Genomic DNA, 27,159 nt, shown 5'->3' on the forward strand with positions numbered 1-27,159 from the left:
AACCACTGATAACCAATGCTAAAAATATAATAACTTACAGAAAAATTTAATATTGTATTAAATGTTAACTCCTCAGCTCCCACGAACCCCTTTGCGTCTCTCTGTCATATCATGTTATATTTTTTCTCTCTGGGCCAGACTCTCCCACTAGACTATGGTTACCTTGAGGGCAGCAGCTGTGTCTGGTACATTTCTGCCTCTAGCGCCCACCCTGGCAGCTGATGCATCTCAGATATCAGTAAAGACTTTTATGAATGATGGAGTGGTAAAATTTTATTCATTACATTAATGATTGATAAAAATTGTGAAGACTACAATTATTGTACAGAATCAGCAAGAAGCCTTCAGGATCCAGTATCTGAGAACCAGGTGTTAGCTGTCTGCCTAACCGAAGGAAGCAGTTAGGCTTCTGTAATTCATTTATTCATTTAAAATTATTTATTGAGTTCCTATTATCAATAGGCACAGTCACTGGTGTCCTGGGAGCTGAATTAACTGCTGGACCCTGGAGAGCCCTGGGCCCTGGGGACGTGCCATTTTGGTGATGGCTGCCTTGACATCCTTGTTCCTCAGGGTGTAGATGAGGGGGTTGAGAACAGGGGTGAGGATGGCGAACACCACATTGCCCATGATGTGGAAGTCGAGGGGCAGGTCCGCCCTGTAGGCCATGTAGGCTATGGCAATGGATGAGTAGTAGGTGCCGACCACCAGGAGGTGGGAGCTGCAGGTGGAGAAGGCTTTTGAGCGGCCTTCTTGGGAGCTGATGCGAAGTACCGAGTTCAGGATGTGGGCATAGGAGAGAAGCACCAGGAGAAGGGGCAGGAAGGACACCACCATGGCGATGCAGAAGCCCATGAAGGCCTGATGGGTGGTGTCAGAGCAGGAGGCTTGGACCACAGCCAGGTGGTCACAGAAGCAATGGTAGACATGGGCCACAGGGCCAAATGCCATCTGGGAGGTCTGCACCACTGCTGGGATGGGCAGGAGGAGGGCAGTGAGCCAGGCACTGGCCGCCAGTGCAGCGTTGGTCTGTGGCGTCATGTGGACAGGGTAGTGCAGTGGGCGGCAGATAGCCACATAGCGGTCATAGGCCATGACCACCAGGATGAAGGCTTCAGAGCAGTTGAGGCTATGGAAAAGGTACATCTGCAGGAAGCAGGCAGGCAAGCTGAGGACGTGGTCTCCCAGCAAGAAGAGGGACAGCATTTGGGGGACAGTGGTTGTAGTGGAGAGGATGTCCAGGGCTGAGAGGTTGATCAGGAAGAAATACATGGGCTTGTGGAGGCTGGGCTCTGCCACCACAGCCACCAGGATCAGGGTGTTACCCCCCAGGATGAGCAGGTAGATTAAGAGGAAAATCAAGAAGACAGGGTGGAAGAGGGACTCTGGTAGAGAAGGGATGCCCACCAGGTAGAAGACAGGTGAAGAGTCCTCCGATCCATTACAGGTTGTGACTTCCATAGGAGGCCCGAGCTGGTTGTCTGCAGAGAGACACTGGGAACATCAGGACACAGCTGAAAACCAGAGCAATCAGGAAAATATTAACTAGAACATGGATCCTCTTCACCCCAACCAAGGGTTTCAACCCTTGTTGGAGCATTTTTCTTTGTGCCGGGAATTTCATGGCAAATTTAAGATACCCGGAATGGTGAGGTGTCTATGAATAATGGTTAAAAGAGCTGAGCCCAGGAACTTTTGTACATTGTTGGTGGGAATGGTGAAACCACTGTGGAAAAGTTTTGGTTCCTTAGAAAGTTAAGCATAGAATTACCATATTACCCAGCAACCCCACTTCTAAGTGTATAACCCACTGATGTCCATAGCAGCATTATTTACAACTACTAAAAGGTGGAAGCCACTCAAGGGTTCATCAACAGATGAATGGAAACACAAAATGTGGTATATACATACAAAGGAATAATATTCAACCATAGAAAGGAATGAAGTTCTGATGCATGCTACAATATGGATGAACCTTGGAGACATCATGCTGAGTGAAGTAAGCCAGACATAAAAGGACAAATATTGTATGAGCCCACTTACATGAAATAATTAGAACATACTTATTCATAGAGTAAGAAACCAGAATACAGGTTACCAGGGGCAGGGGTGGGGGTGGGGAATGGGGAGTTAATGCTTAATTGTTACATAGCTTCTGTTTGAGGTGACAGAAAAGTTTTGGTAATGGATGGTTGTGATGTATTGCAAAAGTAGTTGAACACCACTGAATTGTATGTTTGAAAGTAGTTAAAATGGTAAATTTTAGGTTGTATATATGTTGTCAGAATAAAGTTTTTTTTTTGAAAACCATGGAACTATACAACACAAAGAGTGAACCCTAATGTGACCCTGTGGACTGTAATTAACTATATAATTATAACAACCTTGCTCACCAATTTTAACAATGGTACCACACTAATGCAAAGTATTAATAATAGGCAGAACTGTGTGTGTGGGAGGGGGTGTATGGGAACTCTGCACTTAGGCATGATTTTTCTGTAAAACTATAACTGCTCTAATAAACAAAATACCAATGATATAAGAGCTGGACCTGTTTAGACTGAAGGAGAGAAAGACTTGGCAATGAGGGAATGGACACAAATACCTGAAATGCTGTCAAAGGGAGGGGATAACTTTTACAAAACACTGGGGCAAGTGTTAGCACCAAGAGAAAACGTCTTTGAAAGGCACCCATTTATGTTCAAATGCCAATTACAAAACAAGTGAGCTCTTTATTAGTTCAAACAGCTCCTTTAAAGATGTCTAATTTTTTAACCTATCTCCTGCTCTGTGAGGTGAAGGAACATTCTAGGTTTGGTAATATTGGTAAATCACTTACCAGATTTTTGCCCAATCTCAGCACCAGAATCTTGACTTCAGTCGTTTGATACAAGCCCATCCAGTCCAGATATCTCTGTACAGAAATAGAGATTTTTTAATCTTGATTCTTTGTGAGGACGATAGAATAATTGGTTGAGAGTGAAGATAAACCCTGGAGTGAAAACTCTATATGGTTTACTCTAAGGTCCCCCTTGACTGTAATTATGTACCTCTGAGCCCAGAGGATTGTCAGTAGCCTCTGATAAAGACTTCAGCTTGTGAGCTCTAAGGAACTGATTGGAATCCTTCTTTGGGGTTGTTTAAAGAACTGTTTCTGCTCTGCTCTGGATATAACTCCTCTTCTTCTACGTCCCACCTTATTCTCATCTCACTCTGTCTTTACTTGGATATTCTGTCTCCTCAATCAGTGGCCTTTGTCTTTGTCTCTACATTTCCATTAGCTTGAAGATTCCCTTTCTGTGATATTTTTATGGTGATACTGATAGCACTGCTTCCTCCAAGGAGCACTACAAAATGTTGCCTGCTTAACTTAAGAATGGCTTCCATATCTGTTTGCTTGGTGCTAGGCTTCTCTCAGTCTCGGTCTAACCTGGGTGCCCCGTGGTCTGTCTTTGTGCCTCGTCTCTTTTTCATATCATACAGTGACCAAGCACCCCAACTTTCCCAGCACTGTCCTGGTTTTAGCACTGAAGTCCCATATCCCAGGAAATGAGTCCTGGGAAAACTGGGACTGTTGGTCACCCTAAGAGGGCAGAGACCTTGTGTATGTCATTGGTAGAAGGAGTCATTTCCTGAATCCAAGTTGAGAATGGTTTCTTCACCTGGGGGCAAAAATGGACCCCAGGGTCCTTCCGGTGCCTCCTCCTGGCCACTGCAGCTCAGCAGGTGTTACCATTTAGCCACGTCATGCCCCTACCCTGGAGTCTTCCTTCCTTAGCCCCAGTTCAGAAGATAACATAGAAAACTTAAAAGTCTTGAGAGCCAATGTCAAGAGAGAAGACCAAGAGATGTGAATAGAGTAAATCCTCCCCATTTAAGAGGCTGCAGAAGAACGTTATATGCATTCATAGCAGCCACAAGATGTCCAGAGTGAGCATTTTCAATCCACAGAACTGAGCTGAGGGAAAAGGTGGTTTGTCCCTCTAACTAAGCAATCGAGCGGCAGATCATCTTAGCATTCGGATCACTGCCTCTTCTACCCCAATGATCCACTGAACAGTCCCTGGTTGTCCCGAAACCACCTCCACCTTCTCCCTCTTTCTGACAAAAATCTCTCTCATGTTGCAGAATATGTTAAGAGTGGAAATGGCCCTGCAGATAATTGCATCTCTATTCTTTTCTTTACGAATAAGGAAATTGGGCTGGGGTGGGGGAGGGATCAGCCCCAGGTCAACAGCGGGCCAGGGTCAGAATTTGTCCTGGAAACCAGGGCTCCTGGCTTGGACTTTTTCCATCAAGCCAGGCCACCTAGAGAATTTGGAAGCTCTGGTTTCCATGGAGGAAAATTAGGCCAAAGGTTTTATTTTTTCCTCTCTTTCTTAGGCTGTCATTAGAGACATCAAAATTTCAAGAAAATTCTGATTTGTTCTGAGGATGCCTTCAAACTGCTTCAGATGAACTTGTTGTAAATGGAGGCTCTGAGGTTAGGGAAATGCTGTTTTCAAGAAATTGCTTAAGGAAGAGATAGACTGGGCAGATCCACAGCCAAGCCCCATGTCCTGGGCATAATAAACTCTCAACAAATAATTGTTGGATAAATGAACAAAAGGGCTAACCTGAATTAAACTGAACCCTTTCCCATAATGGACCAGTCAGCAAAGTTTTTTCTTTTTTATTTTATTTTAGCATCTAAATGGGTGCAAAACCACATTTTCCTGAAAGTTGTAGCTACTCTAAGAGGTTGTTTTCTGCATGTAAGCCTGGATATGCAAGATTGTTGGGCAGTCTCAGAGCATCAGAACCAGAAAGGATCTTAAAAGCAAGCCAGTGCAATCCAACCCTCATTTCCTCCCTATTTTTCAAATTAAAAAAACTCAAAGACGGGAATGGCTTGCTCAAGGTCACACAGAGGGCTGCTGGCAGACCCAGACTAGAAGCGAGACTCCTGGCTCCCTACCCAGGGCTCCTAAGGGTCCACCTCCGGAGAGGCACTGTAGGCGTCCAGTCATATGCTCTTTCCTGAAGACTCAGCTCAAATTTCCTACCTGTGGAATCCTTCCCTTCCCAGCTTGAGGCTGGCCTCCCACAAACCCTCAGCTTCCCTCTCTGGCAGCCCAGGTCACTCAGAATGTGAATCGTCAGCATACATGTCGGTCTCCCTCACTGACCTGAGGTTTCCTGGGGGTTGGGGATTGGGTCTGAGTCCTCTCCTATAAAACCAACACCGTGGTGGGGCCCAGGGCCTTGATTCTCAGTGTTTCCACAGACAGAGACTGGAGCATGGCTGTCCTGACTCCTTCAGAGCTCTCTTTCCAGCTCTACCATGGAATCAGACAATACTTGGAGCAGGAGGGACTCTAGAGAGCTCTAGCCCAGCTCCCTAATTGTACTGATAGGGAGGGAGTGGCCCAGAGAGGGGCATGATCTGGCCAAAGTCACATGGTGAGCAAATCAGCAACAGAGCCAGCCCAGAAGGCTAGATATTGGGGCTGAGAAAGATTTTAGCCCATCTCCTTTCTCTTAGGGCCCCTCTCCTGGCAGGATTCAGATCCCTAACTGCCTGTTCCCCTCCACCCTGGGCTCCCAGAGCCTGGCCCCTCCCTGGGCTATGACTGGCTCTGAGCACTTCACTTTTAGCCTCCATGCCCAAGACCTCTCAGGGTGGCCCAGCTCACCAGCCCAGCCCCAGCCTCTCCAGCCACTTCCTTCCCTAAATGGGAAGAGCCAGGTTGGGGCTGAGCCTGGTCCCACTAAATCTCCAGGCCCTGCCCCTGCCTGGTCTGCTGGGGCCCTGCCCTCAGAGGTCCCATTCTACTGAGACCTGGAGTAACATTTTTCTGTGGACTCCCAGGTGGCTGGTTAGCAGCTACCATTGGGCTTTGCTGGTAATTAGAACAACAAAATTAATAGTCCTCACTGGGGAACAATGAGGACTGGGGCTTTTACTTACTAAACAATTGGTATCCCTATGTGACAGATGAGGAAACTGAAGCTCAGAAAGGTGAAAGAACTCTGGTGGGCACTCTTACGCACGCTTTAGACAACCCTTTTTAGGTTCTAAAGAATTGGGGTAGCTGGTGGTGGATACCTGAAACTATCAAACTACAACCCAGAACCCATGAATCTCGAAGACAGTTGTATATAAATGTAGCTTATGAGGGGTGACAGTGGGATTGGGAAAGCCATAAGGACCACACTCCACTTTGTCTAGTTTATGGATGGATGAGTAGAAAAACAGGGGAAGGAAACAAACCAACAAACAGACAAAGGTACCCAGTGTTCTTTTTTACTTCAATTGCTCTTTTTCACTTTAATTATTATTCTTGTTATTTTTGTGTGTGTGCTAATGAAGGTGTCAGGGATTGATTTAGGTGATGAATGTACAACTATGTAATGGTACTGTAAACAATCGAAAGTACGATTTGTTTTGTATGACTGCGTGGTATATGAATATATCTCAATAAAATGAAGATAAAAAAAAAAAAAAAAAGAAAAGAAAGGTGAAAGAGATTGCCCAAAGTCACACAGCAAACCAAGGACAAGGCAGTATCCGAAGTCTCCGATCTGCTAAATCTCAGAGCAGCCTCTGCACCAAATGAAAAAGAGTTGTGAAAATTCTCCATGTGAAGTGCTTGGGCTATTGGCCAGGGGAGACCTTCTGAATATTTCTGAGCTAGAGGAAAAAGTGTGAGATCGCATAGAACCCCTTGGTTTCCTGAATCTTTGCGCACTCTCTCTCTTTCTCTCTCTCTCATGCTCATTGTTGCTTTTTCTCACATGCTTTATAATTCTAACTCCAATGTTCTCCAGGAAGTCTTCTTCCAATCCCCCAGTCTCTGGTCACATACCACGCAGTCATACAAAACAAATCGTACATTTGATTGTTCACAGTACCATTACATAGTTGTACATTCATCACCTAAATCAATCCCTGACACCTTCATTAGCACACACACAAAAATAACAAGAATAATAATTAGAGTGAAAAAGAGCAATTGAAGTAAAAAAGAACACTGGGTGCCTCTGGATTAACCAGGCTGCCTATGCCGACCATTTTAAAGATGCGGATAACTGAGACTCATTCATTCATTCCACAGTGAATGAAACTGGTTTTGTGTTGGGTGCCTGGTCATAGTGAATTGACTCAGTCGAGTAGGGTAGCCAGTGAAAACACTGGCCATTTTATCCTGCATGATTTGTGCTGCTAGAGAGGTGATGGGGCCTAGAAGAGGGGTTTCTGGCTTGCTAATGCTGCCATTATGCAAAATACCAGAAATGGATTGGATTTTATAAAGGCGATATATTAGGTCACAAAGTCTCAGTTCTAAAGCCATAGAAGAATCCAGACTAAGGCATCACTGAGAAGATACCTTCACTGAAGAACAGCTGATGGTGTCCAGAACACATCTGTCAGCTGGGAAGTCATGTGGCTGGTGTCTGTGGTCCTTTGATCTCGGGTTGTGTTTCAAAATGGCTTTCTCCAGAACGTCTCTGGGCATCTATTTTAGTTTCTCTCGGCTCTCTGCTTCATGCTCCTGGGGCAAACTCTGGGCTTCATCTCTTAGCTTAGCATTTCCAAATGTCCTTCTGCCTCCATCTCCAAGCGTCTCTAAACATCAGCATCAGCAAGCATCTGGGTCCATGTCAGCTCTTAGCTTCTCTCTTAAATATTTCAGTAAACTAATCAAGACCCACCATGTATGGGTGGAGCTGCACCTCCTTGGAAATAATCTAATCAAAAGTATTACCCACAGTTGGGTAAGTCACATCTCCATGGGAACAATCAAAGTTTCCACCCTAATCAAAGGACTAATAAATCTGCCCTCACAAGATTGCACTAAAGAACATGGCTTTTGGGGAGACATAATATATCCAAACTGGTACAGAGGGATCAGAGCAGGCTTGCCTCATGCAAGACACCCTCCATGTGGCTCATGAATTATAAGCAGGAAGGAGTGTTCTCCAGGCACACAAGTCATGGACAAAGTCAGGAAGGGGTGAAAAAGCAGGAGGATTTGTTAGAAGGACAGATAGAAGTTTGTTCTGGATGCAGTATGGAGAGAAAGACTGGAAGTCTTAAAAGACAAGGCTGGAAAGGTAGGCAGGGGAAAGGGAGAGAAAGTTCTCAAATTCCAGGCCAAGGAATAAGAACACAGCACGAGGGCAGTGGAGAGCCAGGACCAGCCTTTAAGCAAGAGACTAACATAGTCGGCTGCATGTTTCAGAAAGATCACACCCACTGTTGTGTGGGGAATTGATTAGAGGGGGAGAAGCTAGGGCAGGGGCCCAAACAGGGAGCTAGATGGTGAGGAGAGGAAAGGGGGAAAGTAAAAATGATAATGATGTCTGGAGAAGTCTGCCCTTATTGAGTGCTTACCTGTGATAATGACTGTGCAAAGAAGCTCACATACTTCGTTTCATTTAATCCGAGCAATAGTTTATTACCCCTTTGACTAAATTCAAAGGGGTTACATAACTTGCCCAAAGCCATCAGTAACTCGGTCTGAGAGTCCAATCCATTCCAAGGCCCATGCCTCTTAGTCATCAGGATTAGAGAAATCTTCAAGAGGTAGAATAGGCAGAATTTGGTAACTGCTTATGGAAGAATCCAAACTGACACCCAGGATTCTGTCTGGGTAACAAGGCAGACAGTGTTTGATGTTGACTGAGATGGAGAACATGTGATGGGCAGAGAGCAATGCAGATGGGAAAAAGTTTTGGAGGAACCCAATGAGTTCATTCTTGGATATGTCTTTTGAGGAGCCTGTGGGACATCCAAGTGGAGATATTCAGCAGATATTTGGGGGACTACATCTGGAGATCAGGAGAGAGAGCTGAGTTGGAGACAGAGACTTGGGAAATATAAGCTTATGGTAGTGAATGAGATCACCTAGGGAAGGAGTGTAGCATGAGAGGGACAGGACTTCTGGAGAAACCAACATTAGAGCAAGGCAGAACAAGAAGTATCTGCAAAAGATACTGCAACAAAAATAGCCAGAGAGGGTAAAGCAAAATGAGGACAGCATGATATTACAGAGGGGCTCCAAAGGGCAGGCAAAGTCAGCAGCCTCTAATGCTTCTGATAAGACCAGAAAGAGGAGAGGTGAAGAGTGTCCATGGGATTCAGCAATGAAGAGGTCACAGGTGACCCTGGCATGGCAGGTTCTGTGGAACAACGGGTGCTGAGGATTAGAGAGTGAGTGGAGAGACAGGACACAACGTTTTCAAGATGTTTGGCTGTGAAGAGAAGTGGATGGTTGGAGGGTGCTGAAGGGTCAAGGCGGATTTCGCTGTATTTTTTAAACTAGAGCAATCTGAGCATATTCCTGCCATTATGTTGGTGGGAAGAAGCCAGCAGAAAGGGAATGGATGAAGGAATGGGAGAGGAAGGGGTGTGGTCAGCAGAGGAGGAGAAGTGCTTCTGGGTCCAGGGTCTGGGCTTGTGGTGAGTCAGGTGGGAGAGAAGGAAGTTGAAAAATAAAAAATAAAGAGGGGGATAAAGGCAAGTTTGCAGATTTTGTGGAACTGGCAGGGAGGAGAATTTTTGAAGACATTGAGATTGTAGGTGTTTGTTTGCCATCAAATGGGGCTGGGAGGCAGTACAGTAGATAAATGTTCAAATCTTGGTGCCAGGCTGGTTTGGATTCAAGTCTGGCACTTAACTCTCTGAGAATCTGTTTCCTCTTCTGTGAAATGGGGATTTCTTCGTTCAGTAAGTATTTGTTGAGTGCAAGCTCTGTGCTAGTGTGGTGAAGGTTGAAAATGGGTAAAGGATGCAAACAGATGTCACAAGCATTTTCCACCCAGATTGCATGGTCCACTGTGACCGTCTCCTGGGACGGTGTCCTCACATATACAGTCCACTGTTTCTACCTCCTTAGAAAGCCAAGAAGTCCAGAAATGTCTCCAGGAAGAGCCCATGCATCTCAGGAGCATTTTAAACTTGAGAACAAAACTATAACTCAACTCTCTGAAGTTCCCAGGGAAGCAGAGGTCAGCCGTCTACACCCTGCTCCAGGGCCGCCGTGCCCTGGAAACACTCCTCAGTGACGCTCTGTCTCTCTCTGTCTCGCCCCCACTACTCCTCACCCTTGCTGGGGTGCGAGGCTCCGACAGACGCGAGAGGCTGGAAAAGGAAAGTGCCAAGGAAGAGAGAGAAGTTAAAAATATGCCAGGGGAGAACTTGGGCTGCCTTCACCATGGGCAGAAGGCCTGTGGAGCTCTGGGGTGAGGAGTCCAGAATCAGGGCCCAGTTTTGGGTCCTCCAACATTCTCAAAACTGTCACTATCCTCACCACCACCAGGAGGCAATGTAGCCCAGGCCAAGCACACCTAGGTTCAAATCCCAGCTCCACCACTTAGCAGCTGTGCATCCTCAGGCAAGTGACTTCACTTCTCCCTGCCTCTGTTTCCCCTTTGTGAATGGAGTTAATAGTACCAGCAATATTGCTTGAGTGAAGACATTGTCAGATATTTTATGTGAGAACATGTTGCAAACTGTTAAGTGCTGTTAAGAAATTTTCTACTGCCATCATCACAGCCACAGAGGCCACCACTTGTGTTTTTTACCCCTGGAAAGCTGAGGTCCTTCCGGTCTGTTTCTCTTGGGGATTGTGTCTGCCCTGTGACATGTTATACTTGGTTGCTCCACTTTTTATTCCAGTCTCTCAGAGTAGGAAGAAATATCAGAACTCTGTACTCGTCAGAGGAACCCAGGTGAGTGAAAAGGAGGCAAGGTTGGGGAAGATGAACTGGCTGATGGGAAACTCCCTGAGGGTGTGGCCAGCCTGATCACTGCTCACTGACCAAGGACATGTGGAAAGCTAAGATACAATCCTGACTACATCCATATTCTTTTGGGAAGTGTTGGGAAGCACTTAGAAGGAGGAGGGTGAATTTGAAGTGGTCCAGTAGGTGCTTATCAGGTGGACAAAGGGGAGAAGGGCCTCTGACCCGAGGGACCTGCACACACACAGGCACCGAGACATGAGTGTGTAGGGGGGCTTTGCGTGGGCCTAGGGGAGGCAGGGGAGGCTGTGAAGGCAGGTTACAGGTATGTGGTGAAGAAGCATCAAATGTCAGGCTGAGAAATAAATTTTACTCTGAGGAACAGGTCTTGGCTTGATGAGATTAGGGTTTAGAAGGATGACTCTGGTGGAATGTGGAGGAGGGGTTAGGACAGAGAAACCGGAATCACAGAAGAGTAAGGAGGCTGCCACGAGGGTCCAGGTCTCAAACAAGGAAGGGTGAGGGATAGGCTCTGAATTAAGAGGGGTGAGGGAAGGAGAGCAGAGGAGATGGGAATGTGGAGGAGGAGTCGCCATGCAGGCTATGGGGAGGGCAGGAGGGACAGTGACTGCGGATGGGTCTGACTCTAAAGAGACTCTTGCACAGAGTCTGGCAGGTTTCCCAGGGAGGGTCGGGCTCCTTGCTAAGCCTGAGGTGCCTGAGGGACCTGCAGGAAAAGATGGACACGAGGAGCTCAGGAGGGAGCTGGGCTGGAGCAGAGATTTGGGACTCCCAGCTGGGGTTCAAATCCTTCCTGTTGTGAGATTTGACATGGAAAGTGACACGGTCATTCAATGGTCATCAGTAGAACAGATCTAGAACCCACAGAGAACCAATCCAAGGTGCTTCTCTTGGTTCTCGACTTGGTATTCAACCCCATGGCTTAGGGGCTGGTGGACGGTCTGCTGATCTCCAAACTAGCCCTTGAGACAGTTAGGTCTATGGTTAAGGACACAGACATGGACTCTGTCTAGGTTCAAATCTTCTTCTGCCACTTACCAGCTGTGTAACCCTGGGCAAGTCCCTTAACCTCTCTGTGCCTCAGCTTCCTCATCTATACATTGGGGATGATAATAACAGGTTGTTGGGAACATTAATTGAGCTAATACAAGTGAAGTACTTAGACCCATGCTTAGCATGTAACAAACGTTGGTCATAATTATTGCATCCATTTTATAGTCAAGGAAAATGAGGCTTAAACAATGAAGTAACAGCCCAAAGTCACACAGCTTGTTACTGGCAGAGCTCAGCCTAAGTGACTCCAAAGACTGAATCTGTTTGCTTATACTAAACTGCCTCCCCTTGCTGACTATTTCTGGAGGATGTTGATGTGTCTTTAACTCAAGAGACTGGAGATCCCAGCCTGAGAACCCTTAGGAAGAGATTCTGCAGCCCCCTCGGCCATCTGTCTGGGCCCAGCTTTGATTCTGGCACCACCAGTGAGTTCCTCTGCTGGAGAGACTCACCCCCTCCTCCTGCCTGCCCTCATTTAAGAGACACCATCCTAGACTCTTCTCTCCCTCGGAGAGATACACTGTGTTCCACCTGAAAGGACAAAAAACCAAACAAATGAAAGAAGGAACAGGACAGACATTTAAATAAGGACAGAATCACTTAGAGCCCGAGAGAATTTTAGACATGAATGCCAGGAACTGTCGGAGTGCACGCATCTAGGGAAAGTGGGGGGAGAGTTCTGTGTGTATGGGGTATGTGACACCATCGAGAACATGAAGGCCAAGATCCAGGATTAGGAAAGCATCCCCCTGACCAGCAAGGGCTCATCGTTGCTGGCAAGCAGCTGGAAGATGGCCACACTCTTCCTGATCACAACATCCAGAAGGAATCTCCCCTGCACCTGGTCCTGAGCCTCAGGGGTGGCTGTTAGTTCTTCAGTCTTGCATTACAGTGGCCCAGTGGTGACATTACTCTGCACTATAGCCATTTGCCCCAATTTCAGTTTAGGAATCACCAGTTTCAGTAATAGCTGAACCTGTTCAAAATGCTAATAAAGGTTTGGTTGCACGGTTAAAACAAAACATGAGAAGGAGAGGATCAAGCAAAATGCAAACGGACAATGCTGTGAATAAACAGCATTGCTTCAAAAAGTTAGACTTCTCAAGTTCCGGCCCCTCCTGCGAGTGAGAGCTGAGGCACGTTAGGGTGCACTCCCCTTGCCCAGACCCAGTCCTGAAGCCAGAGTAGGAGGCTCCCTGCCTGTGCAGCCCCCACTGGAGCCTCATGGACACCCTCGCCGCTGAAGAGCAGCGGCCCACACCTGCCCTGCTTCCTGCCTCCCCATCTCCAGCCTCAGAACCCCATCAGGAGAGGAAGTGACTCATCTTCCTAGATGAGGCATGCTTCCCCAGCAGCTGTCAAAACCTCTGCCCGAGTCACTTCCTGGCCAGTAACAGGCCTTGGCTTTCTATTGATAACCTCCATGGGGTGCTGCTGAACTTGCTTTTCAGAGCAGTTGTCTCAGGAGAATCAAATAACAGTAACATCTGTCCACGTATTAACCCCATCTTATAGAAGAGAAAACGTAGGCATGAGGAATTAAGGAGCCGATCTCAGGCCACACAGCTACCGAGTGGAGTGGCCGGGAGCCACAACCAAGCAGCCCTGCCCAGGGCCTCGTTCCCGACCACCCCCTCTAGCGTCTTGCTTCTGAACTGGCAGCTGACGCAGAGGGACAGGGGCAGCTCACTGCTAAGTGAGGAAAGATGGCTTTATCCCAGGATGCCTGGGCAGCGGGGGCAGTGTTTCAAGCAGGAGAGGGGCATGCTCAGATTTAAGGTTGGGAAGTTCCCTGTGGCTTGCAGGTAGGCGGACAGGAGGGTGAGATCAGATGTGGGAGGGAGGCTGGGGCACTGCCCAGGAGAATGGCGGCAGGTGAAAAGTGTGGGCAGGTTGGAAGGAATCATGAGGTGGGATAGACAGGCGTGGGGCAGGGGGAGAGGGACAGACAGGCAGTGACTGCAGGATGAACAAGGGTCCCCCGCTCGGGGCTCCTTCTGGTTGCCTTTCGGGTCCTCCAGAGTTCTTCCCTGCTCCCTCCTCCCTCACTAGAGTTGGAGGAGAAGCCAGGGGCGCAGACCTCCTCTCTGGCCCCCAGAGGGCAGTGTTGCAAAGCCTTCAGGGATTGGGGCCCTTGCTCAAAAGCTTGCTCTCCCTCTTGTCTCCCCACACACCCACCAACCCATCCTCATGCTGCACTACCCCAGCCGCCATGCCCTCTCTCCAAGGTGCCATATTATTAATAACCATAATTTGTCATGTCCCACGCTCGACACTTTACAAAAGCAGGTGCATGTCTGTTAGTTCCTGGGGTCCTTCCAAAAAAGGGGGGCCTAGCAAAATGAGACCCTTCCCCCAATCCCCGCCCCCTCAATGTCTAATAAGGAAACTGAGAACCAGGCAGGGGTCAGAACCTGACCAGTGGAAAAGTGATGGTGGCAGAGCCGGAGTTTGGGGCCACAGCCCAGTGCCCAGTGTGGAGGCCGAGAGGGACGCAGCCCTGCAGCACCCACAGACGACAGCTGTGCACAGCGGCGGTCACCCAGCCTGCCTGCTGAGCCCCAGTTTCACCCTCGAGTTCCCTCCCACTTCAGGGGCCCTTTCCGATGATTTACTCCCGTCAGGTTATCAGTCAGGTCAGACCGACCTGGCATGCACCTGCCTTAATTTACCTCCTCCTTCTCCTCTGCTGCCAGAATTACAAGAGTCATCACCATATTAAAAATGGCTGTGTCTGCTCAGCTCTCAGAATTTAGCAGGTACGAATCCATCCATCAGCTCTTCTGAGTCTTCTGACAGCCCTGGAAAGGCATTTCACAGACAAGGGCATTAAGGACTGGAGAGGGCAAGTGGCCAGCCTGAGGTCACCCAGCCAGAATCTGGTGGAGTTTACAGTTTCCTGGGAGAGAGAAGCTATGCACACACCAAGGAGAAGGGGGAGAAAAGAAGCTTTTGTGCACCCCTGCCAGGAGGTTTGTTGTCATCCCTATTTTACAGATGAAGAAACTGAGACTCAGAGAGCCACTTGCTGGCTAGGATTGAACTGTCTGATTCTCTCAAGCTTGTGCTCTTTCTGGGGCACAGAGCTTCCACTTTCAAGGAGGAAGGCAGTCTCCAGCACAGTACACATTGTCTCCAGGCTGTCGGTAGAAGCCAGTGGGAGGTGGAGGCAGTCAAACCCAGAGGAAGCTGCTGTGGGGACAAAAGAGCCAGGTGAAGCTCCCCATGGGAGGTGTCGGAGGGAAGGAGCTGGTGGCTGGTAGGGAAGCTGAAGTCCAGGCAGGGGCAGTGACATACCACAGTCTCTCAGCAGAGCCTGCCCCTCTCGGGACCTCAGTCTCCCTATCTGAAAAGGAAAAGGTTGAATTCCATGACCTCCAAGTTCCTTTCTGCTCTGCCTTCTGAGTGCCCTGTGCCTCTCCTTGCTATCCTTGACTCAGCTCCCAGCTCGAGGTGTAGCCTTGGGCAAGTCCCTTTACCTCCCTGAGCATCGGCATCCTTAGCGGTGAAATAAGTGTTACATTGCAGATTTAATGAGCCATTGCATACGAGCACGTCTACACAGCAGGGTCTGAGGGGTGGGGAAGGCTGAGGCTTCTCACTGAGGCCCTCACTCGTCTGCCCCAGCCAAGGGTTCATTTATAGCTGTCTACTCCCTCGGCTGCCAGGCCAGATGGGAAGTGCAAGCAAATGTGCTGAGGCAGCCTTTCGAAGCCTTTTTCAGGAAGGAACCCCCAGTTTCTTCCCCCCACACACCCCTCCCCCCACCTCCCCGGCACTTCACAGTGCTCCTCAGTGCAGCCCTGAAGGAGGGTGGTTTCATGCATGATCTCCATCCGACAGATGGAAAGACGGAGACCCAGAGAGGACAGAAGACTTGCCCAAAGTTCTGCAAGTTAGTGACAGAGCTGGGGTCAGATGTGAGGTCTTTAGTTTGAAATCCAGGACTCTTCCCTGGTACTAAAATCCAGGTATTTCTGTAAATGAAGTCTCCTATTGCATCTGGTTTCGAAAAAGGCATTTCCATAAATGGGTTGACTTAAAGAGGCAAAGGGCTTGTGTTCCACAAACAGACCAGCGGCTCACAAGCAGCATCAGGCTTGGCAGGAGGCACAGGGCTGGGCGAACGTCACCGTGCCCTGGAAGCTGCCGAGTTCTGCAAACCGGGCCAGGCTTCGCCAACTGCACAGGATTCTAAAAAAGGCATCGAGTTTTGCAAACTGTGGGAAACTGCAGATGGTGCTGAGAGCCACACACATTGTGGGTCCTATAGAATGCACAGGGCTCAGCAAATACCATGGTGGTAAGTGGCAAAACTGGGGTACAAACCAGTTTGGTCAGACCTCAAGCCCGGGCTACCCACAGCAGGATCCCACTGCAGGATTAGCCCAACAGTGGGGCTGGCGGCCTGTTAGCCTCACTCCCAGAGGCTTCTGGGTAACTGACCCCTTCCTTGCTCCAGTTCTATAGCTCTGAGATCAGGAATGTTCTTGGACTGGGCTGTGTCAACCTGGGGAGTAGAGGCAATAGGTGGGGACCAGTCATGCCTGAGTGGACTGTAGGTACCATGCCCAGTGGGGTACCGTGTTTTGTTTGATCCACAGATTGATGAAGTGAACCTGGCCATCCAAGCTAGTCCTACCACCTAACCAGACCAATCGATGTCTAGAGCTTTTCAGCCTCTTGGGCCATGGTGGGGGCAACTGAGCTTCCAGAAAGTCTAAAGTCCTGCAAGGCCAGTCTCTCTGTGAGGACTGACAGTGCTGACTTTGGTCTGAAGGAATTAGAGACAGTCCCAATTTGGTTTCCTCAAGCAGGATCAGGGTCTGGTCTTTCTCTCAATCCAAGTCAACCATTGACCTTTTCCAGTATAGTAGTCTTGTACCACATTTCTGGGTTCTCAAAGATTCGTGCATTCACACAGCAAGGATCTATTGAGTGTGTACTATGTGCCAGGCAGATTTGTGATTTTATTTCAAACATCACCCACTTCCTGCTCACACCCTCATACAGTCACTAGGAGGCAAGTGGGACTAACATATATTTCTCTATCACTGCATCCTGAGTATTAGATTCCAGACTCCCATCCCCATTCCATGCCATGACCCTATTCCCAGAATTGGGTCAGATTCACTTCCTTATCTTGGATTTGGGCAGCCTGGGAGTGGAAAAAGCCCCATGCTAGCATCAGGGGTACAAAGCATGGCCCCACCACCTACCAGCTGGGTGATCTCTAGCAACTTACTGAGACTTGAACACCTCATTTGTAAAATGGGGGAAATGATACCTGCCCTACAGGGTCGATGGGAGAGTCCAGTGGGGCCCCAGGTGTGAAAGTGCTGTGCCAGCCGGGAAGGGGCAGGCAGGTTTGCTTTCTCTTTCACTGCTCTGCTCTGAGCCCTGCCTCTGCCACTCCCTTCTCCTCGGAGCTCCAAGCCTCCAGTCTCGGCTCCTTTCTCTCTCCCTGAACTTTCACAACAGCCCTGACAGGTGTGTATTATCGCTCCTTCTTCAGAGATAAGGGAACTGAGGCTCAGAGATGTGCAGGGACTGGCCTAAGGTCACTCAACCAGCAAATGACAGGGCTGAGATGGGACCAGGTCCATCTGACCCTATGGCCTCATCCTTGGTCGTCAGTCCAGCAAATCCTCTGAGGTTCTTATTTTCCCTCTGCTCCCCTGCTTCCCTCCCCTAAATGGCTGTGACTTAGGGAGCTTCGATCCTGAGTTCCTCCCAGGTGGCCTGGCAGCCGTTGGGATTCCCAAGGGACAGAGCTCCTCCTTGCTGTGGATCCTTGGAGCTCGGTGAGGGGGGAGAGAGAGCTCAGAGTGGGGGTGGGGTCAAGGGCTCTCTGTGGGGCTACCTGAGCTCTGTGAGTGAGAGGGGATGAGGACTTTAGGGGGTCAGGGGCTCAGTGAGGAGGACAGAAGCTCAGTGGGGGGATGGGGGCTTCCTATAGGACTCATTTAGGGTGAGAAAAGTTCTGCGAGGAGGACAAGAGCTTGGTGGGGGAAAGGTCTCAGACTGGAGATGGGAATGTAGTAAGGGGACCAGGAGACTGGGCAGCATGTCCCGAGGCTCTGGGAGATCCACAGTGCTCCCTCTGCCTCCCCCCCCCCCACCTCTCCACTGCTAACAGAGTAGGAGGAAATCTCTGAGAGCAATGTCAAAGAAGGAACAGGCTGGGCCCAAGGAGGGCGGGACGTCTGCCTCCTCCCAGCAGCAGGGCTGGACCATAAACAAACCCAGTCTCCTGCACGACTCTGGTCCTGGATCACTGGAGCCAGAGACTGAGAGTTAGAGAGGGAGAGACCAGAGAGAGAGAGAGAGCCAGGAGGGTGAGACCGAGGGAGGCACACTCTTGGAGAGCGGGATCGAGTTTGAGCAGGACTTCTTAACCCCTACCTGGAAAAGGTGGCTGCTTTCTAGTGTGGCCCAAGAAGCGTCAACCCAGTGTCTGGAGTTCCACTGTCTCAGCCATCCCTGCTGGCGCTCACCTCCTGCTCTCTCCAGGAGCGCCCTGTATGGTCTCACTCCTTCTCCCCTGCTGAGCTCCAGGTCTGAGACTGAGTTAGCGGCTGGAACCCACTGCATACTTCCCCTCAGCAGTCATGGGGCCCAGGATGGGTAAGTCTGGATGAGGTGGGGAAGGGGCATTGGGTGGAAGGCTGGGGTCACATTGAGAGGCTGTGGGGCCAGAAAAGGTTTGCTGGGGTAGGGGGTGGTTCCAGGGCTCGCAGCTCCCTACACAGGGCCAGGCACTTGGCCGGAGACCAGTGAAGGTGGGTTGAATGAATGGAGAGGGAGGCAGGCATGCAGTTTCGCTGTTTACTCAGCTGCATGCAGACCCCCCTGGTGAGCAGAGACTGAGAGTGCAGCACAGAAAGACGGAACTCCTGACCGCTTGCCCTGCCACTGAGCCCTGCTCTCCCTGTCTGAAGGAGACAAAGATAGAGACAGACAAAGCAAACTAAAAACAGAGAGGAATGCAGTCAGAGACGGAGCAAGTCCAGAGATAGGCAGAGTCGGACAAAGGTTGAGCCAGAAGGAAGGAGCCAGAAGACAGAGGCAAACAGGTATCTGCAGGGAAAGGGAAAGAGATCATCTCGACAGAGAAAGATGGGCTGGGGAAGAGACTGAGAGAACTAAAGAGAAGCAGATGAGAGAGAGAGAGGGAAGCAGGGCGGGGTGGGGGTGGGGGGTTGGGTGGGTGGGACCAGAAACAGAGAATCAGAAAAAGCAACACAGACCAGAAGCGATGCAAAGAGAGAGAGTTGCAGAGAACTATATGGCTTGGGGGTTGGGTGGGGAGAACGCTAGAGTGGAAATGCCTTGAAGGGCCTGGAGAAGCCTGATGACCGAAGCAACATGCACATGGCATTTCTGGGAACTGGGCTGACCTCCCGCAGGCCAAGCCTATAAGCAGGAGGAGGGCGGTGACAGTGACAGGAGCACCGGGTCTGGCGCCCTGCAGCAGTCACCTCTGGCCTCCCTCCCGGCTGTCATCCTCCCCTGGCGGTGTCAGCCTCACACCCACCCAGGCAGGGCCCGGCTTGCTCATGGAGTCCAGCGAGGACTTCACAGGCTGAGATGTAGCTGGAGGGACTCCAGGAGGACACGGCTGCCGCGTGGGGACTGGGGCACGGCAGGAAGGGTGGGAGGGACGCTTCCTCTCAGGGGGCCTTTTGGAAGAGACAAGAATGATGACAGGCTCTGAGGGGTGAGTTTGGAGCAGAGGCAGGGGCTGTGGCATTGACAAACCAACTTCCCCCTCAGCCTTGGTGGGAACGGGATGGGAGAAATGGGTGTCCTACAGGTATAGGAAGAAACTAGAGTCTGCCTGTATTGAGTCTGTCCCCCAGCCCCCACATTTTCATGGCTGTTATTCTGCCCCATGCAGGGCTCAGCTCTGGAATCTTCTCTAGCACCCCCTCCCCCGCCGACACCACTCACACATCCAGCAGGAGGCAGAGCCCAGCATCTGCCCACTGGATCACTAGAATCACCTCTGGCCTTGCTTCCCGAGGCCATCTCAGAGCTGTGGTCAGGCTAACACCCTCCCCAGTGCTCTTTCTGGTCTGAGAACACTCTCAGGGATGTGGGGATGAGGTGGGGCAGGACACAGAGCCTGGAGCCTGGGAAGAGTGCCCGCCCAGCTCACCCAAGGAAGGGTATTCGGTCCCAGCCAGCACAGACACCAGAGATAGACTTCAGGGTCAGCCCTGGCTCCCAGCGAGTCTCACCACCACCTCCCCACGTGCCCGCAGGCGGCAGGCAGAGCTACCCTATCTGGGGGTGGGGTGGGGGAATTATCTCCCCAGGCCTTTCCCATTGTGATTCAGAGACTCCCCCACTTTACCACCCCTGCACCTTTACACACCTTTACCACTGCCAGGGATGCCCCTGCCCACACCCCATTCTGGTGAATTTTTGCCCTGTTTTCAGAGAACTTCAAGTGCCAATGCCTCCAGGAAGTCTTCCAGACTGATTGTCCCAGCTGGAAGTAACCTTTCCCTGTCGGATCCCATATGCTGTTTGACCCTCTTAGCAATTCAGCATTCCTGTTCCTGCTATTCTTTCTGTCACTCTCACTAATGCTTTTGTGTTTTCATGTGAATCATTCCAGGGCAGATAGGTGGGGCAAGGGAAAGAGCTAGCAGGCCTAGGTTCAAATCCCAGCTCTGCACTCATTTGAGAATGCAGTGAAAATGCTCTCCCCACTTTTAATAAGTGAGGAAACAGATGCTCAGAGAGGGGAAGTGACTTGCCCAAGGTCACCCAGCAAGTAAGTGGCAGACTAGGAGCCAGAACCCAGGTCTGCTTTATGCCAAAGATCTTTCGCCACACTGATGAGCCTCCACCCTCCTCAGGCACTAATCCACTGACACCAGACAAAGCAAGTTGTTCTTGGATGCTGGTGACTGGGTAGTGGGCAGAGGTGGAGAGTTATTTCCTCCCTGGCTGGGCCTTGTCTGCTGGGCCAGATCTCAGGCAGGGGCTTCCCAGAAGTGGTGAACCAGATGGTGAGCTTGCCTAGACCCCACAATAGAGTGCCAAGCATTCATTGCTCAGTCTATTCCTGTCCCTTTCTGGGACTCAGTTTCTCTATCTGTGTAGTAGATGGAGGAGGTTGGCCAAGGTAGTCACTTGGGGCCCTTCTTGTGCTGAAAAACTCAGTCTCCTGTCTCTGGAAGGAGCAATGGAGCAGAGGTCTCTCCATGGGGCAGGGCCAGGATTCCCCTTCAGTGCTCGGGGCTTGGCTACCTCCAGTGTGCCAGTCTTGGTCTCAAGTCATACCCTGGCAATGGAGAAGAAATAAACTTGGTCCTTTCTGCCCCTCCCTGCTACACTAAGCTCTAATGCTTGAAATGACAGAGAAGAGCACTTGCCTCACCTGGGAGTAGGGCATATATTGATCCATTCCGAGGCCCCGGGACCCAGCACAGGGCTGGGCAGAGATGGGGTATTGGGAAAGATTTGGTACACAAACCATTCTCCTTCTGCTCCATGCTCCTGACTCCCCTGCCCCCCAATATTCCTTCCCTCCCTCCAACCTTTCTTGAAAGCCTACTATGTGCTGGGCTCTGTGCTGATATAGAAGACCCAGAATGAAATCCTCTAGGAGCTCCCAGCAGACCAGAGAGTCACAGACACAAATAACGTGGATAAAACAAAGTTTGAAAAGTGTGGGACCCGGGCAGAAGCAGGGACCAGCACAGAGGAAGTGGTGAGCCACCCCAGCTGAGGGGTGGGATATCTTTCCAACAGAGGGGACATCAGTGGGGCTTTCGACAGGATGAGCATTGCCAGGGAGGAGAGGGCATTTGCAAAAACTTAAGAGACAAGACTAGACTTGGCCTGTTTGTGGGAACAGTGAGCTGCCCGGTGCAGTTAGAATGGAGGGGACACTGGGCAAAATCTTGGGAAATTAAGCCAAAGAGGCTGATGGGGCCAGATCTCAAGGAGCTTCTAAGAAATGTTAAGGCATATGGACTTTATCTTGGAGGCAACTGGAAGCTACAGACAGTATCTGAGGAGGGGAGAGTGGCGGCACTTCAGTAGCTCAGAGAATCATGCAGATTCTCTGGGAATACTTGCAATAACCCCACTAATGTGTGCAACACTTTATAATTACAAAGCACTTTCATGTCTATTTTACAAAAAAAAGAAAGGAAGGAAGAAAAGCTGAGAGGTGCCTACTTACCTGCCCAAGGCCACACAGCCAGTAAGTAGCAGAGCTGAGGCTCAAACATCTGCCTGGGGTCAGGGCCTTTCCTGCCATCCTGCACTGATCCTCCCTTTCTCCTCTTCCTTGACAAGTGTGTACTGAAGACTCCGGTGAGCCCAGCCCTGTGCCAGGCCCTGGTGAACTCAGGCCTGAGTGTTCTGCAAGGGAGCCTGTGCTGGGTTCCCCGGTGCCAAAACAGCTTTAAAACAATTATTTGGATTACCTTGTGTTTGGAGGTTAAATCCTTATCGAGGACTGGGACTCATAATACGGAGTGAGGTGGGATAAAGTGGGGCCCTTGCTGAGCAAATTTAAGCCCAGAGAAATGAGCTGGGACCACACTGCTGGGGAGGCTGTATGGCCAATGGCCACCTGTCTCTGTGCCCCAGGCCTAAGCAGACTGGCCTGGGTTCCCTGAGGGTTTAGGGCTCACCCACCCCACAGGCCTTACTCACTATTTCTAGGGTCTTCATGCATGGGTCTAGATGGGGCAGCCGGGGCCAGAACTGAGAACAGAAAGTCCCAGCACAGGGTCCCTGACTCAGCTTGGAAACCACCTGAAAGTGCCTGCCCCCTCCCCCATCTGTCTCGATCTCCCTCAAGAGGCAACAGCTGGAAGGCCTACCACAGCTGGACCTCGAACACGTTTTGTCCTCCTGACAGTCCTCCAAGGGTCCTGCTAGGAGGAATTTCCCGAAGATGACAGCCAAGCCCAACCCCAGGGAAACCCCCTTCCTGCCTTGACCCTCCCCCTCTAGAATGTTCCACCAGGCCAAACTGGGAACTGGAGCCCACAGGGCCCCTTCAGTGACCACCCCCCCCCCAAGGCCCACCACTGCAGCCCCCGCCTGTATGCCCGTGCTGCAGCCTTCTCTTCTCTCTCATTCAGTTTAGCTCAATTCAACAATGGTATTTTTGAACTGGGCCAGACTTTGAAAGATGAGGAATGGTTTTTCTGGGGAGGAAAGGCTCTCCAGGCTGAGAATATAGATTGTGCAGAGGCTTCGAGGTGCAACAGAACATAACGAATTTGGGAAATGGACAGATCTGTTGGGGCCGGAGAATAATGTTGACTAGAGGTGGGTAGATGAGGCAGGAGTGGCTCCCAGGAGCCTTCACCTCCTGGAGGCTGAGGAGTCTGTGCCCATCTTGCTGCAGGTGGAATAGAGGCACTATTATCCCACTTGACGGAGGAAGAAACTGAGGCTTAGAGAGGCTATGTAAGCTGCCTATGGCCTTACAGCTGCAATGTAGTAAAACAAATATTTGAATCCAAAATCTTCTAAGCCAGAGGGTTGCAGTAAAGATCTAGCCTGATCCAAGCAGGACAGAGGGCAAGACAGCCTCTGCCCAGGGTAGTTCTTTGCCAATAAGTAATGCAAGAGAATGACCAGTGCTGCAGAGCAGAGGAAGGGCTGAAGGAGAGACGACAGAACTGGGCTGCTGGAGCCAGGCAGGGTAATCAGCAGGCCAAGGGATGCCAGAGCCACCTAGGGCAGTGGGAAGAGCTCGAAGCAGGGGCTTGGCCTCTCCCCACCCCAATCACATAGGCCCCTATCTCCGGAAAGAGGTGTCTGCCATCATTGTGAGGGATGGATTGCTCAATGTCTGATGCTGGGAATATTTCCCCTCCCAGGCCAGGGCTGTGGGTGTGTTAGAGCTGGAGGCAGTGGGTTTTCCAGAAACACCTTGGCTTCTGCCTGACAATACCTCCCCACCTTGGCTTCCGGAACACAATTCCAGGGTGGGTTCCTCCTTCCACTCTGTTCTCCACAGTTGGGGCACATGATGGAAGCTTCTCACCCTTGCTAGGCAAGTTTGACCACTTGTGGCTTCTGTTACCCTCTATCCACACATGCCTCCTGGACTCCCAGAGCTCTGTCTCTAGCCCTTACCCTTTCTCCTGGAACCCACAGCCTCCTAGGCATCTCCCCCTGGCACCCCAAACTCAGCATGTCCCATTCTGAAATTGTCAGCACCCTACAACCCTGGCCCTCAGTGATGGGTCTCCCAGCCTCCCCACCCTACCTCACTGAGGCCTCAGCCTCCTGCTCTCCCCACAACTGCTACCCCCCCATGCCCTGTGGCTCCCACCTCCCCACTGTGGTGGTATCTGCTCGTTATTCTCCATCTCTGTTGCTGCTACCTGGCGCAGACCCCTTTGTTACTGCTTGCCCAGACCCTACTCCGGCCTCCTCATCCACCTCCCTCCCTGGGCCTGGCCCCTCCTTTTTCTACCCACAGTCACAGGGATCTTCCCAGGGAGGTACATCTGATCTCCTCATCACTAGCCTCAGGCAAAATCCAACCCTTCAGCCTGGCTTTCAATGCCTGTCATAGTCTGGTCCCTCCAACTTCAGCCTCACCTCCCCATCTTGATCCTGCTCTTCAGCCTTGACACACTATCTGTCCCCTGAGCAATCTTTGCAGTTTCATACTTCTGACCTTTACACTGAAGTTTCTTCCTCCAGGAAGTCTTCCAGAATTCCCCATTCTAGGCTAGGTTCTCTCTTCTGTGTCCCATAGTGCTGCAACTCTCAGTGACCCAGCACCAAGCACATGTCATTATTATTCTGTGTTAGCTGTCTGCAGCCCCTTTGCCCCCACATACACATGTGCTCATACACTGGGAGATCCCTGAGGGTAGGAACTCGGGCTCTTGCCTCTGAGTCCCGAGCAGGCTGGCTTGGGGAGCTGTCAGTGTCACTCCTAGAACCAGCAGAGCACAAGCTCTATCCCTGCTGCAGGGACCCTGGACAAGCCATGCCCGCTCTGGTCCCATTTCCTCCTGCCTCAAAGAGGTCCACCTAGCCCTGGCTCTCCAGGCAGCCTGAGGATTGGCCCAAGATGAGGAGACAGCTGCTGTTGAGTGGACTCCCCAAGCCCTGCCAAGGCAGTGAGGACCAGTGGTGTTCTGGGGTCGCAAACAGGGAAGCTCAGAGTAGGTGAAGGGGGTCTGTGAGGCAGACCGGACAGTCACCCCTGATGTGGCTTCAACAGGGCACATCGACACATGCAGGCCCAGCATCTTGGACCAGTTGAGTGTTGCCAGATGGTAATATAGGCCCAGTGTTGACAGATCTGATCTTTCAAGAAAATCCAAAAATCTGGAGAATTTATGTAAACAAAACAAAACCGTGTCTACAGACCAGATATGCCCTCAGGCAGGACTGCTACACACCGCACAACTCCAGGGGGAACCGTTCACACCGTGGTGCACAGCCTGCTCACCTGTGTGTGCAGCCTTGGGCTGGGGCTCTAGTTGTAACCTTTGCCTTATATTCCATCACTTGCTGTTTCTTTAATGGGTCTGGCAAGGTGTACATGGTGGTGGGTGGAGGGAGAGGCCTTTCCTTCTCTTGCACAGGCAAGTTATTACAGAAAAGCAAACAGGTGGTGGAAAGCAGCTGGTGGGGGTGGGGACAGCAGAGGGTCTGTGCAGCTTCAGGGATAGAAGGAGATGACAGAGTAACGCTACGGCTGAGTCTCCCACAGGAAGGAAAATAAGTTATTTTGAAGCCAGAGTGGCCAAACCTGGAAATAGACTCCCTGGTGAGTCTGGGGCAAAGGCTGACAAAAGGCATTTGGAAGGCACCTTGGAGCTGACAAAGGACATTAACCCGTGTACCCTCGACAGAGCCTTGAAAGGTGGGTCTTATTATACCTGTTTTACAGAGGCTCTGCGAGGCCTAATGGCTGGAGCATTCTGGAGAGAAACTGTCAGGCCGGGCCTCTCTTTGGTCCAAGCCCTCTTCCAGATGACTGACTCAGATTAGTCCTTGGGATGACTTCTTGCTCCCCTGGGTCTGTCTCAGCATCTCTTGGCACCTTTTGGCATGTCTCACCTGAAGGCTCGAACCTGGGCCCTGGTTCTGAGTCCCAAACTCTGCCATTCTCAGATCCCTGGCCTGGGACCACATGTCCTTCCCCCCACATTTCTCTGTCCCAGGCCTTGGGCCCACAGCTCTCTCTGAGCCCATCAGAAGAGGAGATTGTCTAACCGATGACTGCCTGATGAGCTAAAGAATGGACTGATAGAATGACAGACTGTGCCTTTGCAACCACCTTTAATGATTCATAGGAGGGAAGCCAGGCTGATATGAGAAATGGGGGACCCAGCAGCCCTGGGACCCTGGTTAAGGCCTGATTAGGACGGGGTAAAAATCACCCTCTATTGCATTAGGATTGGTGGGAACAGCAAAGCCGGGATTTTTTTTTTTTCTCATTTTTTCCATTGAAATTTTTAAATTCAATTTTATTGAGATATATTCACATACCTAGACCTGTCTGGGAGTCTGACAGGTCTAGGTTTTGCCATTTAGCAGCCCTGGGACCCTGGTTAAGTCACTTCCCCTCTCTGTGCCTCTGTTCTGCATCTGGATCATGGGATTCATAGCTGCTACCTCAAAGGGTTGCTGGGAGGCTCGGCAAGTCGCCACATGAGCCTGGGCCCACACACGGTGCTGTGTGGTCCGTGAGAGCCTCTGCTTCCCCCAGATCCAGAGACCCAGGACCAACTCCTCTGTGTGGGCCTGCTGCCTGGCGCTGACCGCTTCCTCTAGGGGGCCGAGGGCGAGCGAGCGCGCTGTCTCCCAGCCACCACCTTGGTTGTCTCCCCTCCCCTCCCCCGTCCTCTGCTGTTGGACTTTCACCAGATTCTCTGGTTCTGGATGTAGCAATGTGGAAGCAGGTGGATCTTTGCGGCAGGAGGGCAGCAGCCAGCTGAGCGAAGGACGGGCTGCTGACAGGGAGGAAATCAGTGTTCACGGAGCACCTACTATGCGTGGTGTCGATATTGCTTAACCCCATAAGGGACAGCGCCACTCTCAGAGCTTTGGCAGGGTCTTGGAGCAGGGAAGGATTTATGGAGAAGTGGCAGTTTGGTTTAAGGCTGGTCTTTCAATGGGGGTTAGGGGAGGGCGGCCTGATTAGGACGGGGTAAGAATCACCCTCCACCACATCAGGATTGGTGGGAACAGCAAAGCCGGGATTTTTTTTTTTCCTCATTTTTTCCATTGAAATTTTTTAATTCATTTTTATTGAGATATATTCACATACTGTGCAGTCTTACAAAGTATACAATCAGTTGTTCACAGTACCATTATATAGTTGTGCGTTCATCACCAAAA

At 50.5% G+C, this 27,159-nt stretch overlaps 2 protein-coding genes across 2 annotated transcripts in view; one reads left to right on the forward strand and one right to left on the reverse strand.

Annotated features, from left to right (window-relative positions):
* Nucleotides 1-322: 322 nt before the first annotated feature.
* LOC119538004 (olfactory receptor 2AT4-like) lies at nucleotides 323-14,596 on the reverse strand. The gene is made up of 3 exons (XM_037840682.1): nucleotides 14,475-14,596; nucleotides 2,840-2,914; nucleotides 323-1,514 (listed from the first exon to the last, which is right to left on the reverse strand). The coding sequence occupies exon 3, from the start codon at nucleotides 1,459-1,461 to the stop codon at nucleotides 469-471; it is 993 nt and encodes a 330-aa protein (XP_037696610.1). The 5' UTR covers nucleotides 1,462-1,514; nucleotides 2,840-2,914; nucleotides 14,475-14,596; the 3' UTR covers nucleotides 323-468.
* Nucleotides 14,597-18,057: 3,461 nt separating this feature from the next.
* SLCO2B1 (solute carrier organic anion transporter family member 2B1) overlaps nucleotides 18,058-27,159 on the forward strand; it is a 55,949-nt gene continuing 46,847 nt past the window's right edge. The window contains exon 1 of the mRNA XM_037840678.1: nucleotides 18,058-18,429. Coding sequence (XP_037696606.1) covers nucleotides 18,414-18,429 — 16 coding nt within the window. The 5' untranslated portion in view covers nucleotides 18,058-18,413. The remainder of the gene's footprint in view (nucleotides 18,430-27,159) is intronic.

Source organism: Choloepus didactylus, chromosome 6 (genome assembly GCF_015220235.1).
Source record: "Choloepus didactylus isolate mChoDid1 chromosome 6, mChoDid1.pri, whole genome shotgun sequence".
Lineage (NCBI taxonomy): Eukaryota > Metazoa > Chordata > Mammalia > Pilosa > Megalonychidae > Choloepus > Choloepus didactylus.